At 39.3% G+C, this 16,801-nt stretch overlaps 1 protein-coding gene across 2 annotated transcripts in view; it reads right to left on the bottom strand.

The window, feature by feature from the left end:
• adamts17 (ADAM metallopeptidase with thrombospondin type 1 motif, 17) overlaps nt 1-16,801 on the bottom strand; it is a 176,985-nt gene that overhangs the window by 116,119 nt on the left and 44,065 nt on the right. For both annotated transcript variants that reach the window (XM_067444859.1, XM_067444863.1), the window contains exons 5-6: nt 6,195-6,278; nt 2,575-2,729 (exon numbers count right to left, since the gene is read on the bottom strand). In XM_067444859.1, coding sequence (XP_067300960.1) covers nt 2,575-2,729; nt 6,195-6,278 — 239 coding nt within the window. The remainder of the gene's footprint in view (nt 1-2,574; nt 2,730-6,194; nt 6,279-16,801) is intronic.

The following is a 16,801-nucleotide window of genomic DNA, read 5'->3' as shown; positions in this document are numbered from 1 at the left end:
TAAATGCTTGCAAAGTGTGTTGTGTAAAACATGGTAAATGATCATCTCTGTAGAAAATCATACATTTCCTAGTATCAATTAAAGTGTACATAACACAGACGGTTTCTGCCAGTCTCATGTTAATCTTGAGTATATAGAGTAGTATTGCATCCTTCATATCTCTGAATGGTCTTTAGTTTTATCATATTTACAAAAGACAGATACAGATATGAATTGATTCTTTCCGAGAACAGCCGAGCTTGTGAAGGCTTGCATTGGGTGGGGCTAAAGAGTCACAAAGAGCACATACACACACACACACACACAAACACTATACATCACGCCATTATCCTTGGATAGCATTCGACTCAGTATCCGTTCATGTTGTGTACATTATATGCACTTAATGCCAACAAAACACAGACATTTGGCGTTTCATTTGATACAAACTGCATCCACTGTTTCCTTAATGCTGGGTTATTTGGGAAGCTGAACAAGGTTATCAAGGTCCCTTACAAACAAAAACACACTTCTTTATGACGTTGATTGGTGTGCTCTTGCTCTTGTTCTGGGTGATGTGCCCATACAAGGAATTCCACCCTTTATATATGTCATAGAGGGACATACTCATAAAAAACTTCCTGAAACTTATTTGAATCTTAAAGGAGTGTATTTGGCAAAGAAATGCAAATTTGTTGACATTTTGGCCATGTTTATGGTCATAAGTACGTGACCATCCTCCATCTGACTTTGGATGGAACACAGCACAAAACAAAAAAAATTATCTGTCTATCCTAAAACATTCAAGCAAGACTTTGTCAAGTCAACATTTTGTGCACAATCCTGGTACACAAGTTGAGAGTGACAAATCAAGCATCTGCGTTAGTTCAGGCAGGCCATGTAGTCAAGCCACATCCTTATAGAGAATTCTTCAGTGGTGGTTGAGGAGAGACCCCTAGTGTAAAGCGCTTTTGGTGTACAGTAGTACATATGAAAGCGCTATATAAATGCCTCATTCATTCATTCATTCATTCACTCAAGCTCCGCATCAGCTGATTGGAAAAATTCCAACCCCGCCCATATCAGCTGATCCAATTCCCATGAACTCAAATGGCAACTCTCAAACAGGGCGTCTTACTTAAGTGTAGTTTTAATTCAGTCTGCCTGCTTGCTGCTTCCACTGCACGCTCCTTTGCAACCAACCTCCTCCCCAGCTCCTCCTTAACTGTTTTTAACTTAATCAATGTCAATTGTGCCATTGATGCATGTTTGTTCTAAATGCCTTCCTAGTTTGGAAATTAGGGAGGTTGTCCCCAGAAGCTGCTGTTCCCTGTCTTGGCTTTTCATGAAGCTCATGAAAAGGATGTGGAATTTAGAACTGAGCCATAGCGCCAAATGTAAATTTATGCAAAATATGCAATAAAAAGTTGACTAAAAGTTTGTCTATGGTGTTTTTTGACTCAAGTGGACCTATCTGAACTGCATTTAAATTCAGGAGTGAATCCCTCTAAATTCTGGACTGGTGTATGGACGGCAGTTACTCACTTTAACCTTGTTGTGGAGGATACAGTAGAATACATGGTGACTCTACAGAGACAGCATCACTCCACCTGAATCAGCTCTTTAAAATGCACAAAGTGAGCACAGATCAGCCAGTAATGATTTTTTGAGGAGTCTTAGCGAAGGGCTGATTGTGTTCAGAGTGAGTTTAATCTCCCAGAAGAGCAGTGAAAAGCGCATCTACGGCCACGTTAAGAAAATAATCTTTCTTCACTCAGCAAGTGCCGCGAGAACCTGGGACAAGCCACTGACAGCTCCTACAAAGCTGTGAGAGGGGAAACCGAGGCGCACCTTGTCAAGCCTTAATTTGCTTTGATGCTTTCTCACTGCCCCGAGCCATCTTGGCATGCAAGCTGAGACAGATGTTGCTCCTGTACGCCACATCCTTATAGAGAGTTCCTTTTGTACGCCAGCGGAGATCATATTTAACCCGGCACAGGGGGAACAAAGGCACTCTCTGTGTGAGCTCGCTCTCCCTGCAAGCTTCTTGGGCCCGGGATGACAGATATTATCTGACAGGCTCACATGAGTCGTTTTAACAAAAGGATTTTCTTTTTCTTTTCTTTTTTTTATTCGGAAAATTACAGTACACTAATAAACCCTAATCCCACACCGGGAATGCAGTGTTTTGGCTGCCACTAGTAATCTGTTGTACTGAAAAGATGAAGATTGGGAGCAAACTTGTCTCACTGACAGAAGGATTATTAGGGACTATCACAGCTCAGATACTGGCAGGTTCAAATTGTGTTGGATCTCAATAAAAGGGATGAAAAAGGTTAAATCTGTCTTAAACAACCAAGAGCTGAAAGAAACAGGACTTCAAAGGATGTGTGTGACAAAACGAAAAGTGAAAGACGTAAAAATATCTATTTGACGGGCCCAAAAAAGTATTTGTATGCAGAAGTAAAACTTAAAAATATCTCAAAGCAATTGCATTAAATAGCAAGATTTTTTTTATATAATGCAATGAAATTCAGACAAGTATGAATTAAATGTCAAAATAATTGCTGAGGTCATTCTATGATTGATCGGTACCTGGTGACCAGCACAGCCACATCCACAGGAGGAGGGTCGTCTCTGCTCCCAGGAACATGGTTGTTACCCAGGTATCGTGCGCCGTATTCCTCATGCTGCCAGTGACAAAAGCTCTCCAAGGCTTTTTCCCCATGATGGCCCACCTTCAGCTTATCCTAAGAGCACATTGGACAGTATATGCACATTAGAATATAATTAATAAGACTATGGGCCCTATTTTAACAATCTAGGTACATGGCTCAGGTGCACTTAGGGCGTGCCTGAATCCACTTTTGCTAAACGGAAAAAACGGTCAGCGCATGGTCCAAAGGGGTTGTACCTCTTAATGAGTCATAGGTGTGCCAGTTGCACTCGCAAACTGGTGGATTCACTATTTACATGGCGGAAATTGCAAGAAAAAAGACTTAATGCTTCTCTGGAGAGGAATCCTTTTATTTTTATTATTTAATTTAAAATGTTTGTGTGCTGAGTGTCCCTGTGTGTGTAATAAGCAGAGTGCACACGCTATGTGCTTCCGCCTATAGGCATTACTAACACACTCTTTATTTAACACAAAAAAATACTGTGCTATTGATTTTATACCAGCTTTTTGTTGATCAATAGCACAGTTGTTTTCACTTACCTCAAAATTGCAACGCACCAACAATGTGCCTAAACATACCTCGTTTTCAGATCATTCATCAGTTCATGGTGGAACAGATGGGCATGAGTGCATTTGCTTTTTAAACAATGTGATGCTGGACGTGAAAAAGATAACTGTGTCAGGCTGAAATTAGCACAAAAAAAAACTTGTGTCGTGTCTGGTGCCACATTGCACCGGGTGTATGATAGGGCCCTATTGTACAGCAAAAGTTTAAAATACATGCTTCCCACTTTATTTGTAAGGACATCTATAGTAACAAACCTTCAGTGGTCATTTAAACATGAACAGAGTATTAATTTTGTCTTACATGCTGGTGAACGTCTCAAGTTATGACTATAACCCTTGTTCCCTGAGAAGGGAATGAGATACTGCGTTGTCATGAGGACACTATGGTGAACAAAGTGTAGTGTGTCTGATGCATTAATGAAATCTGTCCAATTCTGATTGGTGCTGCATCATGACATAATATGTATCAGCATACACGGAAGGTACAAAGGGATGCTGGCACATAGCACAGATAGCTCTTTGCGATGAAGTGAACGCACTGCCTTTGATAGGTGTGGCGACAAGACGCAGTGTCTCGTTCTCTTCTCAGGGAACAAAGGTTATAGTCATAACCGAGGTGTTCCCTTTCGAGGAAACTTGCACTGCGTAGTTGTGATGACACTATGGGGAATGAATTTCCCCTATGCCGTAACGTAATCCCTCTCGTCCTAGTGTGAACCTGGGAGCCCAGGCACACTTAGGATGCAAACACTCTGGCACCAGGCTTCACATGGAATTAGACTGCACCAACAATTGGTCTGACATCCTCCACTGCGAAGACTTCTCTAAGTAAATTCTTAGTGCTCTGACAGGCAGAGCAGATGAAGTCTCCCCTCTTCCACCGCCACCTTTAGATCTATCGTGATAAACCAGTCCTCTAACTGGATCAGCTCACAATGGGATGATCAGCATGTGTTCAATGGAAATCTATGTGCCCCAAGCGTCACAGTGATCGCAGCCTCGACTTCCAGAAAACTCCACGGAGGAGGCGACCTCGATTGCTCCCTGGGAGAGGGGGCAGGCCAGCAGGGGGCCTTGTCTAAGGGAGCAACTCGACAGGGCTGCATCGACTTTGGGCGGCCACAACGAATCCCCTTTTAGATTAATATATAGACAAGTAAACACAGTTTGGATGATAGGCTGATAATATCTAACACCTCAAAGTCAGATAATATTAAATTTTAATTCCTTAGAATGAAATGCAGCCATAATCACCAGACGATACTGTTTTAATATTTATTTATACATATTTAATATTTATATGTCGTCATCTACAAAATGAGAGAATCGATCCGTTCACAACATATTTTACTTTCATCCCTCAAAATGAAAGTCCACAGAAAGTACACACCCAAAAAGCGCACGGCTGTACGCGTCGAGATATTTCTCAATAAACACTCCCTCAGGTGCTACACTCCTACATGCAACCCCCTCGAGAACTGCCAGAATGCCCTTATTTTATGAATGAAGCGCCGTGATTGGGGCTTTAACGTCACCTGCCTCGATGCTGTGCACGTCTGATTTCTCAGAATCAGACAGCTCGAGCATCAGTTCTCCACCCAGCACCCAAAGAAGCTGCAATGCAGGCAAGGAGAACATCTGAAGGTTAAAAGGGACCTTAAAAGGGAACTGCAGGATTATTTTTTTCCTTTAAAGCAGTAAGACATAATAAATTATGTCCTACACTGCCTCGTTTTCATTTGCCTCAAATTAAATATGACATCTACTTCCAGGGAGAAATAGTTTACTCTTCTAGTCAGTGGACTTTACTTTAAAGACCCTATAAAATTGAAGAGAGCACTACTTTCTATTCACAAAGGAAAGGAGGCACACAAATCAAATTTGGGCTTAAACAGCCAATAAGGTTTGGTCAATAATAATAAGAAAAGAAAATTCACACCAACCCCAAACTTTTGAACAGTAGTGTGCATCTCTGCGTGCAAGGTCAACAATATTTTTTGGTCCAATTTTAAATGTGTAGCTGATAAAAGTCTGTCAACTAGTAGAAGTACACCAGCACATATAGTTTAGTACAGGAGTGTCCAATCTCGGTTCTGGAGGGCCACTGTCCTGCAGAGTTTAGCTCCAACTTGCCTCAACACACCTGCTGGAAGTTTCTAGTATGCCTTGTAAGACCTTGATTAGCTGTTTCAGCTGTGTTTAATTGGGGCTGGAACTAAAATCTGCAGGACAGTGGCCATCCAGGAAAAGGATTGGACACCCCTGGAACTTAGTATCAAATCAAGTCTCCATGGGATTTTTAATTTCTTAATGAACTTGCGGTCAAAATACTCATTTGCCTAATAATTCTGCACTCCCTGTATAATATATATATATATATATATATATATATATATATATATATATATATATATATATATATATATATATATATATATATATATATATATATATATATATGTGTGTGTATATATATATATGTGTGTGTGTATTTATATATATATATATATATATGTGTGTGTATTTATATATATATATATATATATATATATATATATATATATATATATATATAATATACACACACATACATACACACACATACATATACACACACACACACACACACACACACACACACACACACACACACACACACACACTAATAGATATTCAGTGACATCCTGACATACATCATTTTAGACTTTAGATGTGAATACTCAAAAAAACCTTCTGGCAGACTCTTCGGAGCCTTTAGAGAGAACGCAATTCAGCAATAAAATGGAGGGGAAAACCGGTAGTTAAAACACGCACACACACACACACACACACACACACATTCTGAGCAGGATAACATCGCAGGTCCTGAAAATACAAATAAAACAGCAAGGGAGCGGATAAATGGCAGGTTAAGTAACTACATAGATCTGGTTGTTAATCTAGTGTTTATACATAACAGGGTCACACTTACCGGACGGGTGTGCAGGAGAACCAACTTGGTGACCCGGATGTTGAGCCACACACCCAAACTCTGGTGTTGAAACATGTTATAAACCTATGCAAAGAGAACAAGACAAAATAATTAACTAACTAATAAAATATGCCATATCACATACAGTATAAAAATAAAAAACATAATGTTCAGTTTTGAAAGTTATGTTATTGTTTAGCAGTTGACTAAAGATAACCAAAGGCAAAACTTTGACAAAATATTAACATAAAATTTACTTTAAATATTTATACACAGAAAACATGTAATATCTGTTTAGTATAGCAAAGATAAAATGTATGTTAAATTATAAATGTTATAAGTTGATGTTATCAAAATACCCCAATATCATATGGCTTATTGGCCTAGGTATATCGGGCTATTTAATATTATTTCAATGAAGAGAATAGGGAAAAATCTGTGAAAATACTGTAGACTGTTTGACCAGTCCGCCCCACCCCATCTGCCCCCTGGCTGTCTGATGTTCTCCGTGAACATCGCTCTGGACTCAGGGTGGCAGAGAGGAAATGGCGGAAATCTAAAAACTCTACTGACCTTATATCAGTCTCTTCTCTCTTCTTTCTCTACAAATCTCTCCACTGCTAAAACAACACTACCACAACAAAATCAAAACAATTTCTCTGACTCACGCACACTGAAGCTCTGAGAGCTCCTCAGGTTGGAGAACATTTACATTTACCTTTATGCTTTTGGCAGACGCTTTTATCCAAAGCGACTTACATTGCATTCAAGGTACACATTTTACATTTTGTCAATTCTTGCTTTTCCTGGGAATTGAACCCATGACCTTGGCGTTGCTAGCGCCATGCTCTACTGTTTGAGCTATAGGAAACCTCAGTACTCATCTTGCTGGATCTGTCTGCTGCTTTAACCACCAGATCCTCCTGTCAACACTTTAGAAGATGGGTATCTCAGGAACTGCTCTCCAGTGGTTCAGGTCTTACCTTTTGGGTACAGGGTGTCATGGAGAGGTGAAGTGTCTTAAGTCACATCATCTAGCTACTGGGGTTCCCCAGGGCTCAGTGCTTGGACCACTTCTCTTCTCCATCTACATGTCATCATTACACTATATTATTCAGAAACATGGCTTCTCCAAACACTGCTATGCTGATGACACTCAACTCCACTTCTCATTTCAACCAGATGATCCTACAGTCAGTGTTCGTATCGCTGCCTGTCTGACAGACATTTCTGACTGGATGAAGGAGCAACACCTGCAACTTAATCTTTCAACGACAGAATTACTTGTTGTCTCAACCAACCCGGCACTTCATCAACATTTCTCCATTCAGCTCGGTTCATCAACCGTAACTGCATCCAGGACAGCCAGGAACCATGGAGTTATGATTGATGACCATTTAAACTTCACTGACCACATTACTGCAACAGCCCGGTCCTGCAGATTTGCCTTATACAACATTAGAAAGATTAGACCCTTCCTATCAGAGCAGGCTGCACAACTCCTGGTTCAAGCTCTTGTTCTCTCCAGACTGGACTATTGTAATGCTCTTCCAGCTGGCCTTCCAGCATTCACTATCAAACCCTTGCAGCTGATCCAGAATGCAGCGGCGAGAGTGGTCTTTAATGAGCCGAAGAGAGCGCATGTTACGCCTCTCTTCATCAGACTGCACTGGTTGCCAATGGCTGCTCGCATCAAATTCAAGGCACTGGTTCTTGCCTACAAAGCAACCACTGGCTCTAGACCAGTATACCTAGACTCGCTTGTTCAGACTTACACACCCTCCAGAAGCTTGCATTCTGCGAGGTGTACGGCGCTTGGTGGTTCCATCCCAAAGGGGCATGAAATCGCTCTCACAGACATTTTCCTGGACCGTTCTCATCTGGTGGAATGACCTGCTGATCTCAATTCGTGCTGCTGAGTCTGTAGCCATTTTTAAAAAACATCTTAAGACACATCACTTCCAATTGCACCTGAACAATAAAGACTAGCACTTAACTATCCAATACAATTTTCTGTTCGTCTAAAAAAAAAAAAAAGTTTGTGTACTGTGCTCGATTGACTGAGAATTCTTACAGATCTTACAGGTTGTTGGCCTTGTTTGTTTCGTTGCTTCTATTGCTCTCCCCTTTTTGTAAGTCGTTTGGATAAAAGCATCTGCTAAATGACTAAATGTAAAATGTAAGTCAATGGGTGCGTTTACATGCATGTTCTTAAGCCGATTATGCCTAATAAACTGACATTGAAAATGGTTATGTAAACGCAGTAACCAGTTTCTTTTATCAGAGTAAGATCATAAACAGCGTAAGCATAAACTGGTCGGGACAGGTAGTTTCTTGCCTTTTTACCCCGATTTTGCTTGGCATGTAAACACATTAACCTGCTTTCTGTTGGCTTATTGAAGTGTGCATGTGTTATAAGTGACAAAAACGCAAACTTAGAGCAGATTTAAATGCACCCAGACAGACTTTTAGGATGTGTTCTCATCTCATGCAGCAGAAGTAGAAGATGTTCAGTCAAAACGTTGTATAACTGCATGAAGCATGAGGGATAATATGAGTCCTGCTGACATGGTACAAGGTTTATTTAAAGGTAGGGTAGGGTGGACTGATCTAAAACACTTTTGTCCAAATTTTTATTTAAACTTTCTTTATATGTCAATACATAATTAAAATGTAAGTACTCTGAAAAGGAGAGTATAAAAACCAAGTGACTCTAGACTTTTTAATCTGCAATAAACACCGCTCATTATTTTAGTTCGGGACGAAACAAACGATTGGCTTGGGCGACTGTCACTCTCTCTCGCTACCATGGCGACCACCGCTTACGCTTCAGGATCTGCCCACATGCGCGCGCTCCAGGGATGGAAATTAGCACCCGCCACCAGCCAAATGCGGGTGATTTTGAGTTGTGGCGGGTAAACTCGCTTCACCTACCGGCCAACGTGGCGGGTAAATAAAAATAGCATACCATTTCCCCTCTTTATAAACTGTGTTTAGTGCATGCGAGTGCGGCCGTATGTCCGAATATGACCAGTCATTTTCGCCGTCATTACCCGGATGTAGTGCCAGAAGACGCGAATAAGAACTCGTGCTCGCGCTGAGAGAAGATCCGTCACTGTCATCCGGAAGCGCGCACCCGTCTCACAGCGCGCAAATATTTAGTTCTCTTTCAAGTCTTGTGCTTAAACAGACAAACTCACACAAAAAGTATGCCAACATATTCATCTTGATGAGTATTAGCAGACATAGTCTGAATATGCCTTAAGTGAACTTTATACAGTCGGGAAAGATGACGCATATCCTTCTATTAGGTCTTAAAGGGGCAGTAGCCTTTACTGCTATGTTTAATGTCAAACAAAAGGACATCACTCACTGCTCTTGATTGAATAACTTTTGTAAGTTTAGTAAGGATTAATCTTTCATTTAAACAGTTAAATATGCAGTTATTTTACATTTGATTACTTTATTCAATTTCTGTACCTTTCTGCAGGCCAGTAGACCTGTACATTATTATTTAATGTACACGAGTGAGGTCGAGTTAAACATTTTAGTTTGAATTTTATTTTTTACTGTGGGTTGTTGCAATGTGCTAAATAAATATTTGCATAATTTGTAATTGATTTATTATTTGAAACTTTAATATTAATTAATGCAATTGCAATGCCTTGATTTTTAGTAAAGTTACACAGTCATAGCATTAGCCATAAATGCAATGGACAATTGGCATAATTTCTTTTAGTGCTTCGGTTTCAGCCAATCATTTTTATTTTGGTGCATCCCTACTGACAATGTTCTGCTCGGTATGTCGTCAACACGCTTCAGGAGATGCCAAAACTAGTAGTTTCATTGTTGGTACTAAAAACCTAAAACTGGAAGCCATAAAAGACCACAAATCATCCAAATGCCACATCCAGGTAAAAAAAAAAAAAAAAAAGAGAGAGAGAGAGAGAGAGAGAACACAGAGCCCTACTCATTTAATGAAATGTATATCAGTTCATGATTTGTGTGTGTATAAGACTGAAAAAATGTCAGTATTTCATTGAGATTTGAGATTAAATAAACAGCTTAAGTATTGTAGAGCTTGTAGTATTAATTTTCACGTGCAGTTACACATTGTCGGTTATAAACAAGAAAGTGGCTGGTTAAAACATTGAGTGGCTGGTAGATTTTGAAATCCACCAGCCACTGTGGCCGGTGGACAAAAAAGTTAATTTCCATCCCTGGCGCGCTCGTTTAATTGGAGCAGTTCAAGAGGCAAGAAACCTAATGGCAAAATAATGGCAGAGAAAAAGTATTCAAAATTCACAGTGCAGGGTTTTACAGTCAGCGAAGGCAAACAATGCAAAAAAAGGAAGACAGTACGAGAAAAGGCAATGCACAGAAAGTATTTGGATAAACAAAGAAAACAAATGCGAGTAAATATCTGCATGGCTTTTCAACGATAGTGAGAACTGAGGGACCTGAAAAACGACTCATTGCTGGCTGTATTTCTGCTGGACAGGTAATCTTTCATTTTGATTATACATTTTTTTGGTTTATGTTTTCATTAAGCATGTATCACTAACACATGAAGCTGCCTAATATAGCATAACATTACTTAGCATTACTTAGCATAAAGTTACAATATTGTACACTTAGCCATTAGTAGAGATGATAAATACTCAATATGCTTAGCTCAAGTTGATCGCTGTCGTGTTGAATTTCACAAAATTTAACTTTAGATAACAAAATGCATGTGTAAAAGCTCATACACCGCATCCAGGAAAAATTTTTTAGAACTAAGTTAGCTTTAGCTACTACTTATCAACAATCATCAACAATAATCATCATGGAAACTCTTACATGCAAAACACTGTATATGTTATGAATCTTACACGAAACTCATCTTCATTACAGTATAACTGATGTTATTGGAAAAACATGATGCTACCCGTTGTCTTTGCCTTGTAAATATAACTAGCTCGTTACCGAATCAAACAAAAATATATTTTAAACTTTACCAGTATCTGTATTCTAGCTTGATAGTGAGTACTAAAATACATCGTATCTGTTTATATTCATACTGATAAAGTTAGATTTTTTTATTGCATGTGATTCTGACATGATGTCACTACATGCACACTGCTCGTCTGAGGTAAATAATGCGTCTTCCAGCTGATTGGTCGGTGAGGCGCGTTCATGTATTTTGGGGGCGTGGCTTTGGAAAGAGTCCAGAAGGGAGAAAGTGGAGTGAATGGAAATAATGAGCTGTCTTTAAAACAGTCGTGAGAGGTCTACAGACACTCATTTTTTATACTTTCTTTTTCAGAGTACTTACATTTTAATTATGTATTGATATATAAAGAAAGTTTAAAGAAGTTTCGAAAAAAAAGTTTTTTAAAGCTACACTGTGTAACTTTTTTAGTTATTCTTAGCTAAAAACACTTAGTTCTTTCAAAAAATGATGTGCTCATTAATGTATATTTACTTCTTTCAAGTAATAAAGTATTCTGGTAAGTTTATAATATGCCATTGAAAATACATTCAGGTGAGGGGTTTGAATGCTCGTCGCCATGTTGCCCCTCCATCTTGAAAGTACATTAGCCGAAGAGGGACATACCCATAAATTCAAGCTTCGCCTTTCGCGTTAAACACTCGCTGGCACCGTGTTGAATGTGAAGAGGGGGATTGCCATATTAATCTTGGACTAAAACGGCCACCGTAGGAGTTAAAACAAAATTGGAATTGAGAGGAACAGAAACTAATATTCACTGGATGGTCATATACCTTTTCACCGCTAGATGGGGAAAAATATCACACAGTGTAGCTTTAACCAATTCCTACCTATCCTACCTTGAACATCACAAAAACAGCTCACGATGCCGCTCGTTAGCAGCTTTGAAAAGCAAATTTAAACAGCCTGAGCCTAACGCCGTGTCCTAACCAGGTGCGATGTGAAGAGGCTTTCAGCGGCAAACCAGACTCGACCCTGAGAGCAATCAATCGAAAATCACAGCCAATCAGAAGAACATGTGGGCAGGCTCTCTCTACAAGCACACTGTTTGCATTAGCAATGAAATTTCTTGAATCGCCATAACGGCTGGTTGGTGAAAAATTGTGATTAACATGGAAAATATGATTTTTCTTACGTGGTTAGGACACAACGGCTTATAGGGCTGTTTCAGTATTTGCATTGATTTTTTATTGTTGTTAAGTCAGTTGTTAAGTTATTTTAGTGGATTTTTGTCCACATGTTGTTTAGATATAATGTGATTATTTGGGAATGTTGTTGTTGTATGGCCAGAAGGACTCTGGTTTTTGTGAAATGCTGCCCCTGCTGCAGTGGTCAGTATCTATAAAAAGTGGTCCAAGTAAGGAACAGTGGTGAAGCGACGACAGGATCACGGGTGGCCATGGCTCACTGATTCATGTGAGGAGCGAAGGCTGACCCGTGTGGTCCGATCAAACAGATGAGATACTGTAGCTCAAATTGCTCAAACAGTCAATGCTGGTTCTGATAGAAAGGTGTCAGAATACACAAAGCATTGCAGTTTGTTGTGTATGAGGTTGCATAACCGTAGACCAGTCAGACCAGTGCCCATGCTGTCCCCAGTCCACCACCGCAAGCGACAACAGTAGGCACGTGAGCATCAGAACCGTACCACGGAGCAATGGAAGGAGGTGGCTTGGTCTGAAGAATCACGTGGCTAGCCGGGTGCATGTTTGTTGCTTACCTGGCAAACACATGACACCAGGATGCACTATGTGATGATGGCAAGCCGGGGAAGGCAGTGTGATGCTTTGGGCAATGCTCTGCTGAGAAACCTAGGGTCCTTCCATCCATGTGGTTGTTATTTTGACACGTACCACCTACCTAAGCATTGTTGCAGACTATGTACACCCTTTCATGGAAACAGTATTCCCTGGTGGCTGTGGTCTCTTTCAGCTAATAATACACACTACCACAAAGCAAAAATGGTTCATGAATGGTTTGAGAAGCACAACGAGTTTGAGGTATTGATTTGGCCTCCAAATTCCCCAGATCTCAATCCAGTCGGGCATCAGTGGGATGTGCTGAACAAAGAAGTCCGATCCATGGAGGCCCCACCTTGCAACTTACAGGACTGCTGCAAACATATTTGCACCAAATACCACGGCACACCTTCAGGGGTACATGCAGGAGTCAGGAGTCCATGCCTCGACGGGTCAGGGTTGTTTCGGCAGCAAAAGAAGGACCAATACAATATTAGTAGGGCTGGGCGATAAAACGATAATTATCACTATATAATTTTCTTCGATAAAACGATAACAACAGTTCGATAAATTCGACCGGGCTTCTAGGTGCTTCACACGGTGTTGTTTACAGTCACAGTGACTGACAGGCTTGGGAGGATCGGAGTGAAGTGGAGCGAGAAAAATGAGCGAGAGTGAAGAAAATTCTGAGCTCACAACCAGCTTGGAGGACATAGATATCGTTGACAAGTTAGTTCGCTCAACTTCAGTGGTTTGGAGATATTTTGGCTATCCCAGCCGACATAAAACAGAGCGACGTACGTGAACTGCTTAACATAGGTTCACCACGCGGAATTTAATTAATAAATGATCGTGCTTCTTCGAAGTTCTTCCATATAACATTGAGCCCAACACAGCGGTAAATCTACATGAACTACATTCACGCACAGGCTTCACCTTGCTAGTTGTAGTGGGTGACTTAAAACAAGCTAACGTTAACAAACTATAATCACTAAAACATCGGATTTGTACATCGCTATCCTAAATGTTTGTCTTTGGTGATGCATTAATGACTCAGCATCGCCTGTATCAAGAGCAATTATTTCATTCGATGTTTAAAATGAATAAAATAGACAGCCCTTACTGGAGTTCCACAGTTACTGAACTGTGCCTTATAAATACTGACTCAGTACTTCTCCCTACATCATGCGGGACCTTTTCAAAGTCAAGAACGCGTCTCCCTCCTCTCCTGATCAACCCACTGTTGACGAGAGGTGTCTGTGTCGGTGAGATGTGAGATGTCGGTGTGTGTGTGTGTGTGTGTGTGTGTGTGTGTGTGTGTGTGTGTGTGTGTGTGTGTGTGTGTGTGTGTGTGTGTGTGTGTGTGTGTGTGTGTGTGTGTGTGTGTGTGTGTGTGTGTGTGTGTGTGTGTGTGTGTGTGTGTGTGTGTGTGTGTGTGTGTGTGTGTGATGCACGGTGGACCAATCTACTGTGAAGCAAGAGAGGGGGAACTCTAAATGTTTCTTAACTTAAAACACTTTATTTATTTTTTTGCATCTTTAGTGTTTTACTACTTACACAATTAAGTATATATGATATTATTGATATATAGTGTAGAGTAAAAAAAATGCTGACCACAGTTAAGATTTGAATAAATAAATCTACCTCAGTTGTAATAAATTGTTCACCTGTTTGGGAAGTGTGTGTCATGTTTTGACAATTAAGGATAGTTTAAAACCACAGTTAACTGACTGTTTTCTACATCTTTCTCTATGGAGCAAAAATATGCCTTTAAACTTAAAAAAAAATAAAGATTTTACATTTATCGTGATAATTTTTTTGGGCCATATGGCCCAGCCCTAAATATTAGGTCATAATGTTATGCCCGATCAGTGTATATCATTTGTTGTGTTCATTTTGTGGAAAACTTACATGGATTGTTTGATCTAATTTTACATTATATTACATCTTGCACAATTTTTAATGAATATAACCATACTGTACACATAAAGCACCTTTAGTTTGATTAAAAGAGAATGTATGAACAGATTTAAAGCATGTATGCCAAATACATTAATGAATAACCTCCATGCCGCTTGGCCAATTAACAGTTCCATATTTGCAAGCCAATGCAAGCCAACACAACATAATATGTTAACTTGTGGTTTATAACATGGAGCATCTCTATATAAAGGAAGATAAAAGAATCAAGAAATAAATAGAGATGAGCTTTCATCACCTTCACAGAATAAGCTGTGTGATTCTCAATACCATAAAAAACATTTGCGCTGACTATAGTACAGAAAAAAACCAATGACAATTCCATGCGGGGTGAAGTTAATGAAGAAGTATAGAGCTGAACTGAAGGGAGGATTTAGAAATTGATGAGTAACCAGCATCTGGAGGGGAATATCAGAAACTGATTTGAATAACAGCAAGATTTTTCACAGCGTTGTCAAACTTGTCTGTGAAGAATGTAAATCTAAGGACCTGGGGGAGAACAAAAGGAGGTGTACTTTCTTACAAAATCACACACATCTGGGCAATTCATTTATTTTTACATTGATCTTCATATGACTCATCATTGTCATTAGAGATACAGTAGAAAGGGCAGTTCTTGAATTGATGAGCTTTGCTTAACCACAGCAGATGCAGTGAGGTGTTGTTTTGTGGACTGTTTTACAGATCAATATTTAGTTTGTTTGTACTTTATTACACAGGCTCATTTCCAGACGCTCACAGCACACACAGTGTTTATGAACCTGTTCTGAATGAGAGTGAGGTCATTCACTCTGAGATTAACTGAAAAACACAAACCATGAGGATTTTGCTTTGTTCCTTCTTTTCAAACCTACACAAAAGCTTATCTTAAAGTTTAAACAGGTACAGAATCTGATTGTAAAAGTCAATATAAAGTCAAAACACATTACAGTTACATTTTTTAATTCATATCTGCATCTTATTTCAAATGTTGGTCTTCATAATCTGTATCTAAATCAGCATTTTTTATATACAGTATTCTATTGTAGTATTTATTCATATTTTGAATGTATTTTTATATTTTTGTTTAACTATTGAAAAAGTAATTTATTTATATTTTAAGTTTTAGCAATGTTTTTTCATGTGCTTGTGTCATTTTTGTTAGTTTGGTAACACTATTTCGATAGTCTACTTTAGACATTCTACTAACCAATGTTTCCCATAAATTGATTTATTTGTGGTGGCCTGCCACAATATCAGCATTGACAGCCATAAATATACTTTCCTTTTTCTCTTAGAATTTTTATTTCACAATTTAAATTGGGTAAAATCTTCATTGTAGAGGTGTCTCTCACATGACACAGTGAACTAATTAAACCATGGGGGTGTTTCTCAATATACGTTCCTCTGTGTGCTTGCATTTCCATTGAAAAATCATAAGTCACAGATCTTAGGCCATCCTTAAAAATATTTTGGTTTGCAGTAACAATAATTTTTTTTTAAAAAAAGGGTCGGTAGGTAGGTCTATATATTTTTTTTTTTAATTTTAATACAAAAAAAAAGTACATTTTTGGTGATGGTGATTACGTAGGTATGAATTTAAACAAATTGGCATATCGTGACATCACTGACTGGGTCTTCAAGCCGTGCCTTCGGGCGTGTAGGCTAATTGCAGGCTATATAGACCACAAACAAATTGAAATATTTGTCAAAAACATGTTTATTGCATAAATTTCAGGTGCATTCTTTAAGAAAAGGGTCCAACCACCAGCTAGCTGTCATTGACTCAAAGCTGTCAACCCTCCCTTTTTTTCCGGGTTTCTCACGTATTTTAGCTTTTTTCCCGCGGTCTTCCCGTTTTAATATTTTCCCGTGATATGTTCCTTATTTTTACGCTCGATTGTGTTAACTCAGAA

This window comes from Pseudorasbora parva, chromosome 1, assembly GCF_024679245.1.
Source record: "Pseudorasbora parva isolate DD20220531a chromosome 1, ASM2467924v1, whole genome shotgun sequence".
Lineage (NCBI taxonomy): Eukaryota > Metazoa > Chordata > Actinopteri > Cypriniformes > Gobionidae > Pseudorasbora > Pseudorasbora parva.
The sequence above is the reverse complement of the archived record's forward strand: the minus strand, read 5'-3'. Positions and strand labels throughout refer to the sequence as shown.